The 12,223-nt window shown below is 39.4% G+C and overlaps 1 protein-coding gene across 3 annotated transcripts in view; it reads right to left on the bottom strand.

Moving 5' to 3' along the window:
• The window catches only part of MCCC1 (methylcrotonyl-CoA carboxylase subunit 1), a 57,252-nt gene that overhangs the window by 31,893 nt on the left and 13,136 nt on the right, over positions 1 to 12,223 (bottom strand). For all 3 annotated transcript variants that reach the window (XM_069104792.1, XM_069104791.1, XM_069104790.1), the window contains exons 6-10: positions 10,676 to 10,823; positions 10,461 to 10,582; positions 8,645 to 8,756; positions 6,532 to 6,613; positions 5,388 to 5,515 (exon numbers count right to left, since the gene is read on the bottom strand). In XM_069104792.1, coding sequence (XP_068960893.1) covers positions 5,388 to 5,515; positions 6,532 to 6,613; positions 8,645 to 8,756; positions 10,461 to 10,582; positions 10,676 to 10,823 — 592 coding nt within the window. The remainder of the gene's footprint in view (positions 1 to 5,387; positions 5,516 to 6,531; positions 6,614 to 8,644; positions 8,757 to 10,460; positions 10,583 to 10,675; positions 10,824 to 12,223) is intronic.

Here is a 12,223-nt window from a genome sequence, read left to right as displayed (position 1 = left end):
TGACACCATCACAATAACGGACCATGTATTAGGGCATAAAAACCTCACAACCAAATGCTGAAACTTTAAACATCAAGTATGCCCTTTTCACATAATAATGCAATAAACATTTCAATAAGAGGTCATGAAAACACAGATTAAAATTATTTGGAAACAAAATAATCTAATACTAAAGAATGAGTGGGACAAAGAATAAATTATAGAAACAATGAAATTATTAAATAATTTCATTAAATATAATGACAATGATGAGACAAAATACTAAAATTTGTGGGACACAGCCAAAGCAGTACTTAGGGGAAAATTTATATCTCTAAATGTGTACATCAATAAAAGAAAGAGCAGATCAATGAATTAGACATACAACTAAAAAAACCTAGAAAAAGAACAAATTAAAAATCCCCAATTAAACACCAAAATGAAAATCAAAAGAGAAATAACAAAATTGAAAGTAAAAAGTCAATGAACTAATAAATAAGACTAGGAGCTGGTTTTATGAAAAAAAGAAAACCAATAGACAAACCACTGGTTAATTTGATTAAAAAAGAAGAAAACAAATTACCAGTCTCAAAAATGAAAAGGTTTAATGTACTACCAATGAAGATGAATTTAAAGCAATTATTAGTAGTTATTTTGTCCAATTATATGCCAGTAAAACTGAAACTCTAAGTGAAATGGATGAATATTTACAAAAATATAAACTGTCCAGATTAATATTAAAGGAACTATAAAACTGAAATAACCTTACCTTGGAAAGAGAAATTGAACAAGTCATAAATGACTTCCTGAAGAAAAAATTTGTAGGACTGGATGGTTTTATAAGTGAATTCTACCAAACATTTAAGGAAGAACTAATCCCAATCCTTCATAAACTATTTGGAAAAATGGGTGAAGAAAGAGTCCTATCAAATTCCTCCTATGACACAGATATTGTCTTGATACCTAAACTAGGGAGAGCAAAAACAGAGAAAGAAAACTATAGGCCAATTTACCTAATGAATATTTAGGTAAAAATTTAAATGAAATGCTAGCAAGGAGATTATAGCAATATATCACAATGATCATACTGTGTCATTGAACTGGATCTATACCAGGAATGTAGTGCTAGTTAGATATTAGGAAAACTTATAAGCCTAACTGACCATATCAACAACAACAACAAAACAGTACTAGATTTCAAAATCTATTACACAGCGGTAATCATGAAAATAATCTGTCACTGGCTAACAGAACAGTGAATCAGTAGAACAGATGAAGTACATGCTACACAGGAGTAAGTGAGTGACCATAATAATTTAGTGTTTGATAACTGTAAAGATCCAAGTTTTTGAGGCAAGAATTCACTATTTGACAGAAGCTGTTGGTAAAACTGAACAGCAATTTGGCAGAAATTTGGCACAGACCAACATCTCACACCATGTACAAAAAAATAAGGTCAAAATGGATAAAATATTTAAACATAAAGGGTGATATCATAAGCTAATTAGGGGAACATGGGAAAATTGAACTGTCAGATCTATGGCTAAGGGAAGATTCTATGACAAAACAAGAGACAGATCATCATAGGAAGTACAATGGGTAATTTTGATTACATGAAATTTAAAAAAATTGCATAAACAAAACCAATGCAGCCAAAATTAGGAGGAAAGAGGAAACCGGGGGGAATATTATAGCAAATTTTTCTGAAAAAGGCCTTACTTCTCAAATATATATGGAACTGAGCTAAATTTATGAGCAGCCATTCCCCAGTTGATAAATGGTCAAAGGATATGAATATGTAGTCTTCAGAAGAAATCATTGATTAGAGAAATGCAAATTACAACTCTGAGATACTACCTCATACCTATCAAGTTGGCTAACATTACAGAAAAGGAAAATGACAAATGCTAGGGGGGATGTGGAAAAGTAGAGACACTAATGCATTGCTGGTGGAATTGTGAACTGGCCCAACCATTCTGGAAGCCAATTTGGAACTATGGTCAAAGGGTCAAAACTATGCCTATCTTTTGACCCAGGAGTACCACTACTCGGTCTATCCCAAAGAGATCAAAGAAAAGGGAAAAGGACCTATTTGTACAAAAATATTTATAGAAGCTCTTTCTGTGGTGCCAAAGAACTGGAAACTTGATGAGATGCCCATCAATTAAGGAATGGCTGAACAAATTGTGGAATATGATTGTGATGGAATACTACTATGCTATTAGAAATGATGAGTAGCATGATTTCAGAAAAAAAACTGGAAAGACCTATACGAACTGATGCAAAGTGAAGTAAGCAGAAGCATAAGAATATTGCATCCAGTAACAGCAATATTGTAAGGATGATCATCTGTTAAAGACTTAGCTGCTCTGCTCAATATAATGATCCAAGATAATTCCAAAGGACCTATGATGAAAAATGCTATCTACCTCCAGAGTGAGAACTGATGAGCTCTGAGTACAGACTGAAGCATACTTTTTTCCACTATCTTTATGTTTCTTGTTTTTTACTACTTTATTTTCGCAACATGGCTAATATGGAAATACATTTTACATGATTTCACATGTACAATTGATATCATATAGCTTGTCTTCTCAATGGGAGGGGGAGGGGCTAGAGGAATAGAAAGAATTTGGTACTCAAAATTTTAAGAAATAAACGTTAAAAATTTTTAAATGCAATTGGAAAATATTTAATGAAATAAAATAAATTTAAAAAGAAAATAATCAGGAATGCTTTTTTTTTCTTATTTTCAAACATGAATACTCAAATCTCCATTCAATCTTCCTCCTATACCAGCTATCAATCAACACTTGGTCTATGACAATTGCCAGGATTCTCTGATGGTATATACATGCTGCATTATGATTTTCCTATTTTAATCATAATGTGTAGGTAGGCTGAGAATAAAATCTTCTAATGACCTTTACTAACTAGTGATAAAGCATATAATAATAAATATATGATAAAAAAATAAATAAATGATAAATAAATAAATAAATAAATAAATAAATGATAAATAAATGATAAAGATAAGTTTCTTTTCATTCCCAGGATATATTCCATACTCTTTTGTTTTGGTGAAGTTTACTTTTCAGGGTGCTCATTATCAAAATGAGATAGGAAGTAACTGTAACAGAAAGTGCCAAGCACAATGTCACTTCTCTATAACATATACTTTTATTCACAAAAAAAAGAACCTAAGGGCTTAGAGGAAGTAATACCACATTTCAAGTTTCTGTTCCTAAATAAAAAATCCATTTCAATAAAATATTAGAAAGAGGAGAGTGAGTTCATCATACCATCATTGAACAAACATTTTCCCCCACTCCTAGTAACAAATTCGGATGAGCATTCAGTGTGGTTATAACTGTCCTCAGAGGAGTTGCCTGCCAAAGCTGGGTTAGAAATGCACATCGAAGGAAAAAAAGAGCTTTTTTTTTTCCTTGTCCCATGTGGGTGCTGCAGGCCTAGCAGAGGCTTCACTTCACGGGGGGACATGGACGTTGGGGTGGCTATCTTCGTCAGTGGTGTTTGCCAACTTCAGATCCTTCTCTGGTAAGTGCTTTCCCAGGAAACTAGTCCCTTCTGGATGGCCAGGGTTTGGAAACTTGTACCATAAACATTGGAAAGTGCTCCATCTTTGTCCTGGGTCCTGACAGCTTTCTAGCTCTCTACTGAGGCCCAGAAGCTTAGGCTTTCAGAGCTCCAACAAGCAGCTGCCTGTGTGAGGCTTGAGGCTGGATGACAGGCTTTCCCTGCCTAGACATACTGGAGTTTCAAAAACCAAACCAACAATGCATTCTGAGTATGGTTTCCTCAATCAACAGAAACTGGTTTCTATTTTTTTAAATCCCTAAAAGCCCATCTTTGTCTCTATTGATGTCTCTAAGTCCTGGATATCTGCATCTGCAGCAGATTTCATGATAGTCTACAAATCTTCCCTTTTTAGTGAACCTCAAAATTATGCTGCCTTCCCTAAGTCTCAGAAACCAAAGCCTTAGGAAGATCTGAGTTCCCCCAAGTAAATCTCTGAGATGCAAAAATCTGTCTTTTCTAGTACTGTTGAGCCTCAAAAAGCCTGCAATCTTCCTCTTTCCCTAAGTTCTAGAATGCTATATTTTCCTAGAACTACAGACATATACCTTTCACATCAGGTACCAATTTCCCTGAACATCAAAAATCTGTAATTTGGTAATCATGGGCTCAGAGAACACATAAGATCACAAATGAAAGGTTTTTGATCCAGAAGAACTAGCAACTAGCTCTCCCCAACAAACCATGAGAACCTGTAAAGTCTCCACATCTAGAGAAGCAAAAGAAAGAGAAGGGAACACTGATAACAAAAGAAGTATCCCTGAATCTGGCTCCAAGAGGCCGGATTCCATAGACAAAAAGGGCCGAGAATTGCATAGCGATGGTTGATCCTTAACTTATTTCAGAAAAGAGAACAAAAACAGATGTAGCTTCTCAAGGGCTGCCAAAAGAGTGCTGCCCTTTACCAGAGTGTGGGCTGATCCCTGTCCACTTAGCACAGTGACCTCTGAGCTCTGTTGAGTTCAGCCAGTGCATGACTGGAGTAGGCCATGCCGTGGTTCCTGCCATAGTTGTGAGCATTTAAAGCCTCCCTCCCTCCTACCTCTAATTTTTCTTATCCGCTCTCCCTGACCTCTGGCTTCTGCATATCCTCTGAATCCTTACTGTTTACTGGCTTTTGACTTATTATTTGATCATTACAATCTAAATAGCAACTGAGGATAGGGACAATGACTTTGTGGCGGCCTAGTACAGATTTGCACGGAGCAGGCACTAAAAAAATGGTTGTTGAATTGGAACTGAATGGAACCAGAGGAAGCTGTGTGGTTCTGTAAGAAGTACCGTGGCTCTGGAGTCAGAGGCCCTGAATTCAAATCATACCAAATGCATGACCTTGGCTAAGCCACTTGACTCCTTTAGCCATTAGTTCCTTATCTGTCAAATGGGGGGACTGATCTGGAGGGGCTTTAAGACTCCCTCTGATTCTAGAAATGGAATCCTATGAATCAAGTACTCTTGGCCTTCTGACGGATAGATCAACCATACCATCTTTGTGCTGGGCTTCCATGTTTCATGGGCTCCTCTCCTAAAAATAAGAGCTAGCATTGACAGAACCTTTTAAAGTCTGCAAAGTCCTTTACATTTGTCATCTCACTTGTCCTCACAGAGAGGCAGATGCTCTATGAGGCAGGCAGTGCCTTCCTCAGTCATACAGCTAGTAGGTAGCCCAGGCTGGATCTGCACTGAAGTCTTCCCGCCTCCAGTCCTGCTTTTCTGAGCACAGGTGTCCCTGGAGGCCCTGCTGCTCCTGGCTGCCCTGCCCTCCCCTCCCCTCTCGGCCATCAGGGCTCCTTCCCAGAGGGCCCACTCACCCGCAGCTGCCATTCCACCAGGTCAGTCCCTGTGATCATCTCAGTAACAGGATGCTCCACCTGCAGTCTTGTGTTCATCTCCATGAAGTAGAAGTTGTGGTTTGAGTCCATGATGAACTCCACAGTTCCTAGGATGTGAGATTTTGGGGTTAAGCTGCATTGATAAAGCACGAGAAGATCCCAAATCAAAATCTTGTCAAGGAGGCCAGTGAAGTGGAAAGATCCCTGGCCCGAAAGCAGGGAGACCCTATTTCTAGTCCTGACTCTGCTGACACTAGCAGGGAATCACTTAACTTTCCTGGTCTGACCCGATGGGATCTGAGGTCTCTTCCAGCTTCAATACCATAACTCTGAGGCAGGTGGTGGTGCAGTGAGTAGAGCACTAGAGGCCTGAGTTCAAATCTAGTCTCAGACACTAGCTGGGTAACCATAGGCAAGTCACTTAAATTGTTTGCCTCAGTTTCCTCAACTGTAAGATAGGGAGAGTAATAGTACCTCCCCCCCTCCCCACCTTCCCAGGGTTGTCATGAGGATTAAATTAAATATTTGTAAGAGCATTCAGCACAGTGCCCGACAAAGAGCAGCAGCTATATAAATGCCTTTTTTTTAAAGCTTATTTCCCCTCCCCCCAATCATGCATCAGATGTCATTTTATTTCTAATTCTTCATTCAATGGAAAACATTTGATACTTAAACAATTAAAACTCTTCATCTAAGAATGAAGGATCCCCCAGAATGAACACTGAGCAAACTGTAGGAGGCCCCTAGAATCAGCCCCAAAGGTCCCAGTCATGACACCATGACTGAGCCACTTCAAGGTGACTGCAGAAGAGCAAAGCCACAAGGAGCCTCCCAAGACAGCAGGCAACTCTGGGCCAGCTGAGGAAGCTGGAAGTCATTATTTTGTTTCTTCAAAGAACATGTTTCTATCCATGGGAACCCTGACTCATGCCCAGACTCACAGAATTAAATCCACATGCACACGGAGGTTTATAAAACATTCAGCAAGTGTGCCCCCTACCCTCCCCAGTAAAAAAAAAAAAAGTTCCGTGGTTTTCTTGCACTCTCAAAACTGGAGAAATGCATGTCTCCATTCTGGTCCTTCCCATTTCCCCCAGAACGCACTTCTCTTCTGCCCACTCACCTGCACCCACATAATTGACAGCCTTCGCAGCTTTCACTGCGGCTTCCCCAAGCTTCCTTCTTACTTCGGGATCAATTCCAGGCTGTGAATAATTAAAGCAATTAAAAATAAATCTCACACAAAGATCGCAGGTATTACTCACTCTATCTTTTCTCACTAAGAAATTCTACAAAAACCCAGCTTTAAAAATGTCCATTAAGGAATGTCTTTTTTTTCAGTAACTGTTACTATCAAACAAAATCAATGATTCACTAGTCTGGTCCATCAGCTATAGATTTCACCATGCAAAATAATGCCTCTGCGTTTGTGGCCCAGACCAGTTTTCACTTAAATTCATTAAAAATGACAGACGCCTGTTTGACAACTTTTGCTGACCCCGTTTTGTTTCAAAATAAACTGCAAATTAACCATGGAATTAGAAAATATTAGTCAAAATCAGTGCCTCTGAAAGTTATCATGGAACCAAGAGACAAACTTGGAATGTTGAGTGACACTATAGAAAAGAGTCTCATTTCATTTGGTCAAGTCTCCAATGACAACTAAGATGAGTTTATAGGAGAAGTACATACGAGTAAATAAGTGAACTTGGTAACAATGAACTAACAACCTCCCCTTCCCCAATTATACTAAAGGCTCATTCTTTGCCAAGTAAATTAGGATGTCTTGAATAGACTATTACAATGAAATGGAAATGCCAAGATTGCTGAAATTTTGATGCGTTTTAGGGGAAAGAGGTGAAGGAACAAGCTATCTGATATTGATTGACTTTTTAAGAAAAAAAATCAGTTTGGGAGTACAGTCTGAGATCAGCACATCTAGGCCAATCTCCTACACTTTCTATATCTACAACGCTACAATGGTGAAAATCAAGAACTCATAGAGGTAGAGGCTAGAAGGAACCTCAGAGGGCATCTAATCCAACCCTTTCATTTTTTATCCATTCTTTTTTTTTTTTTAAAGCAATTGGGGTTAAGTAACTTGCTCAAGGTTACACGGCCAGTTATTTCTGGGGGTGGATTCGATCCCCAGGTCATCCTGACACTGGAGGTGGTGCTCTTACTCGCTGAGCCACCTGGCTGCCCCTAAACAACTGGGGTTAAGTAACTTGCTCAAGGTTACACGGCCAGGTGTTTCTGGGTGGGTGCTAAGTGTCTGAGCCCGGATTTGATCCTAGGTCATCCCGACAGTGGGCACGCTGGTGCTCTTACTCTCTGTGCTACCTGGTTGCCCCCAACCCTTTCATTTTACAGATGAGTAAACTGAGACCCAGAGAGAGGAAGCAACTGGGTCAGGCTTTATACCCTGTCTGTGAGGGTACTGAAATACCCTCAACAATTGAAGAAAGAGTCCAATGAAGTTCAGGAGGCTACACTAAGTCAGAAAAGTGAGTTTACACATTCATTTCAATACAGAAAAACATTGAACACATTTTGGAAAATTTTCAACAAACCTATTTTTCAAAACCCATTTTTGTCCAAAAATTAGATTTCTGGCTAATCAATTAAATTTTTAAACTGTATAACAAAACCCCACTGTAAAACATAGGTGACTGTAAAGTAAACTTTGTCCCACCATAGGCACACACTGGATCCCATGCATTAGTAAGTGGCTTCACTGACCGGGCCACCATGTGGCCCTCAAGTATATTATGATAAGCGTCTGATTTTAACCAGACCTGTGGTTTCTCTATTGTAGGGGGGCTCCCAATGAACTGCCTAACAGAAGGCAGAGCAAGAGCCTGGAGTCAGGAAGACAAGTTCAAATCTGATCTCAAACACTAGGTGTATGACCGTGGTCAAGTCACTTACACTGCCTGCTTCAGTTTCCACAACAGTAAAATGGGGATAATAACAGCCCCTGCTTCCCATTGTGAGGATCAAATGAAATAATTTTTGTAAAGTCCCTAGCACGGGGCTGGCACATAGTAGGTGGTACATAAATGCCTGCCTGCTTCCTTCTTTCACTCTACCACTACAGATCAGCAGCTGCTTCATAGCTTAATCCAGAAGGAGAGGGAAGTGGGATTGGATTTCCGATCTGGGGAAGTGAGACCAGACTTGCCAGGCTACCGACATGACAATTAGCCACCCATTCCTCTGGAGACTGTCCTTACCCCGGGGGCCTCCTCAATGATTTTCTGGTGTCTTCTCTGCACACTGCAGTCCCTCTCAAATAAATACACAGTATTGCCATGCTGGTCACCAAACACTTGAACTTCCACATGCCTGTTGGAGGGTAAATGCTGATTTCATTATCCTTTGTTCTGACATGGTAACGAGGCATTTGTTCAACAAAACTCCTGGTCTTTCCAGTGACCTCAGTTCCCTTTGTTATTTTTTTAAAGTTAGATTTCTGTGCTATATTAATATACTCTAAGGTTACAAGGAAAAGTAGAAGAAAGATTTATAATCAAATTTGCCTTATAAAAAATCATCTTTGCTGAGGATTCTGATTTACTTGGTGTAGTTACCTTTATCTTTTTTATTCCTCTTCTAAGTCATTAATCATTAAATTAAGTCTTAGAAATATATACTAATTAGGGAATATTTCAATATGTAATTGGATCCATTACCTCACTGATACTGGAAGTCAGCATCAATTCAACTGATCTAGGTTTCCTTATCTTGCACAATTTTCATCTAAGTTAATTCAGAAACAGTTATGGTCTTATCAGTGGAAATGACATAAAAGAAGAAGCATAACCATCAGTTTTGCCACTGGACCTTTACATCTGACTTACAACAAAACCACTGCTTCCTTGGCTGTCTCCTACTATGATGTAAACTCCTTAAAAGCTGAGGTTGTCTCCATTTTTCATCTGTATGCACCCTTTTTAGTAAATGTTCTGTACACAGTAACCACTCAGTAAATGCTCATTGATTCATTCAGGATACTGTCTCACGGAGGAACAGACCACCACACGGAAAGCCCTCCTTCCCATCAGCTTCTTTCACACTTGGAGGCTGCCAGGGCAGCTTTGGGTGCCCATCTGTGGCTCCTTGTTCCTCCCACTTAGGCAAGGCCCACTTCTCTCCTGAGCTTTCATTTTCTGGAGGACAGCCCCACCCTGTACATGAGTCATTGCTGATAATAGGCTGCTGCCTACTGACCCCCACAATGGATCTCTCCATTTTCTCTGATTTGACTGTTCAGAGCCTGGGGAGTGTCCCAAGCTATACACAGCTACATAATACCCTCAGAAGAATGCTTTTGTTTCAGAAAGCAGCTGGGGAATAATTGGAAAAAAACGTTTCAATGGATCTGTGATCACATCAGTTAGGTGACTTTCTCCAACAGTGTGAATGGCAAACCTTCCACACCTCCCCGTCCCATGGACTCTTGTTCACACAGGGTGTCCCCCCAGCTTCCCAGAGGCCTTTCTCCCTCTCACAAAATTGTAAGAGTAAAAGAGGAGTATTTGAGCTGATCCCTTTCATCCTTCACTCTCAGCACATAACTAGCCCATCTTCTCTTTCTGCCAGCAGTTCCTTGTCACCATCCTTTACTCCTGCCCTTCTTCAGAGTTCCTTGTCAGTTACAGGTGGTAGCCTGCTCACACCCACCATATGCCTTTCCATTGCCTTCCTTCTACTGGGATGACTGGAATTTCCAAATGTAATGTTGATCACTCTCTTCTGTCCCAGATCATTGCACAGGAGAGGGGCCAAACTCAGTCATTCTTCTCAAGGACAGTGGACCTGGTCAATTTGACCTGAGTCAAATTTCCTTACAATAAAAATAGCTACAACAAATACCTTAGTAAATCCAAGCCAATTAGTCAATATTTGAACAAAGGATATTCCACACCACAAAAGCAGTAAAAAAAAATCCACTGTTCATGGGATCTGACCTGTCATTAAAACTTAACTCAAACATGTTCTTCTAGGTCCTTAATCAATACTATACAGCATTAGAAAAATTGTTCTTACCTTGGAGTGTCTACAAACTTCTCTAGCAGCATGGCATCGTCATTGAAACACTTCTTGGCTTCTCTCCTTGCTGATTCTAACTGTTCTTGAAACTCTCCTTCTGATCGACCTATCCTCATGCCCTAAGACAGGAAACAAGGTTGGAACAGTGATGACATCACAACAAGTAAATGAAGCAGCTTCCCAAAGAAATCTACAAACAGGCTGTCTCTTACTTTTCCTCCTCCACCACGAACTGCTTTAATCATGACTGGGTAGCCAATTTTTCCAGCGTGTTCTTTCAGGCATTGGTCTGATTGATCTTCCCCATGATAACCTTCAACAATAGGAACCCCAGCAGCAGACATGATTGCTTTGGATGTGCTTTAAAGGGGAATAAAAGGAGTTCAGAGGCCACCATGAGTCCCTTAGTACAATTGCTTATTTTGATACACTATAGCCTGTAAAACATAATGAAACTTTCTTTTTTCCCCAGTTAATAATATTTTATTTTTTCCAATTACATGTAAAGATAGTTTTAAACATTTATTTTTGTAAGATTTTGAGTTCCAAATTTTCCTCCTTTCTTCCCTTCCCTCTCTCTTCGCCAAAACAGCAAACAATGTACATATAGGTTATATATGCACAATCATAATAAACATATTTCCACATTAGTCATGTTGTGAAAGAAGAATCAGAACAAAGGGAAAAAACCACAAGAAAGAAAAAACAAAAGAAGTGAAAATAGTCTGCTTCGATCTGCTTTTAGAATCTATAGTTCTTTCTCTGGAAGTGGACAGCATTTTCCATCCTAAGCCTTTTGGAGTTGTCTTAGATCATCATATTGCTGAGAACAGCTAGGTCTGTCATAGCTGATTTTTGTACAACATCACTGTTACTGTGTACAATGTTCTCCTGGTCCTGCTGACTTCACTTAGCATCAGTTCATGCAAGTCTTTCCAGTTTTTTCCAAAATCTGCCTGCTCCTCATTTCTTATGCATTCCATTACAAACATATACCACAACTTGTTCGGCCATTCTCCAATTAATGAGCATCCCCTCAATTTCCAATTCTTTGCCGCCACAAACAGAACTGCTATAAATATTTTTGTATATATGGGTCCTTTTCCTTTTATATGATCTCTCTGTAATATAGACCTAGTAGTGGTATTGCTGGATCAAAGGGTAGGCACAGTTTTATAGCCCTTTGGGCAGAGTTCCAAACTGCTGTCCAGAATGGATGGATCAGTTAAAAACTCCACCAATAATGCATTAGTGTTCCAGTTTTTCCATATCTACAACATTTATCACATAATGAAGCTTTCTAAGGAAATTCACACTGTATGGGTCATCAAACATTAGAAAGGGCTTCACTATGACTGAATATTAGTACAAATGGAAAATCCAAGTGGGCATTGCATCTAGCTTTCTTCAAGCCCATTTCCTAAGTGAAAGTTGAGAGCAAAATTATTAGGAGAAATAACTATTCACAAATTAGACTTGAACATCCCTGTGACTCTATGAAAATTCCCCAGCTCATGTCAAATAAAGCTATCTTACATACCCACAAGACATTTAAGGCATTCTGCTCCCCTCCCTGTGTTCCCCCCTTTCAGCAGTTATGCACAGTTCAAAAGACCTAAGGAAGGATTAGTGATTTCCTCATTGTAGAAAATTCTCTACATGAGCTCTGGAGGTCTTATCAACTTAGTAGATAAGTCCTAGATGTTTTCCAAGTGTAATGAGAGTGTAAATTTTAAAGATCTTCCCTGCCCCTAGGCTAA

Source organism: Petaurus breviceps, unplaced genomic scaffold (genome assembly GCF_028583685.1).
Source record: "Petaurus breviceps papuanus isolate PSGF00001 unplaced genomic scaffold, PetGlider_PUasm1.0 688, whole genome shotgun sequence".
NCBI lineage: Eukaryota > Metazoa > Chordata > Mammalia > Diprotodontia > Petauridae > Petaurus > Petaurus breviceps.
This window is presented reverse-complemented; position numbering and strand designations above follow the sequence as displayed.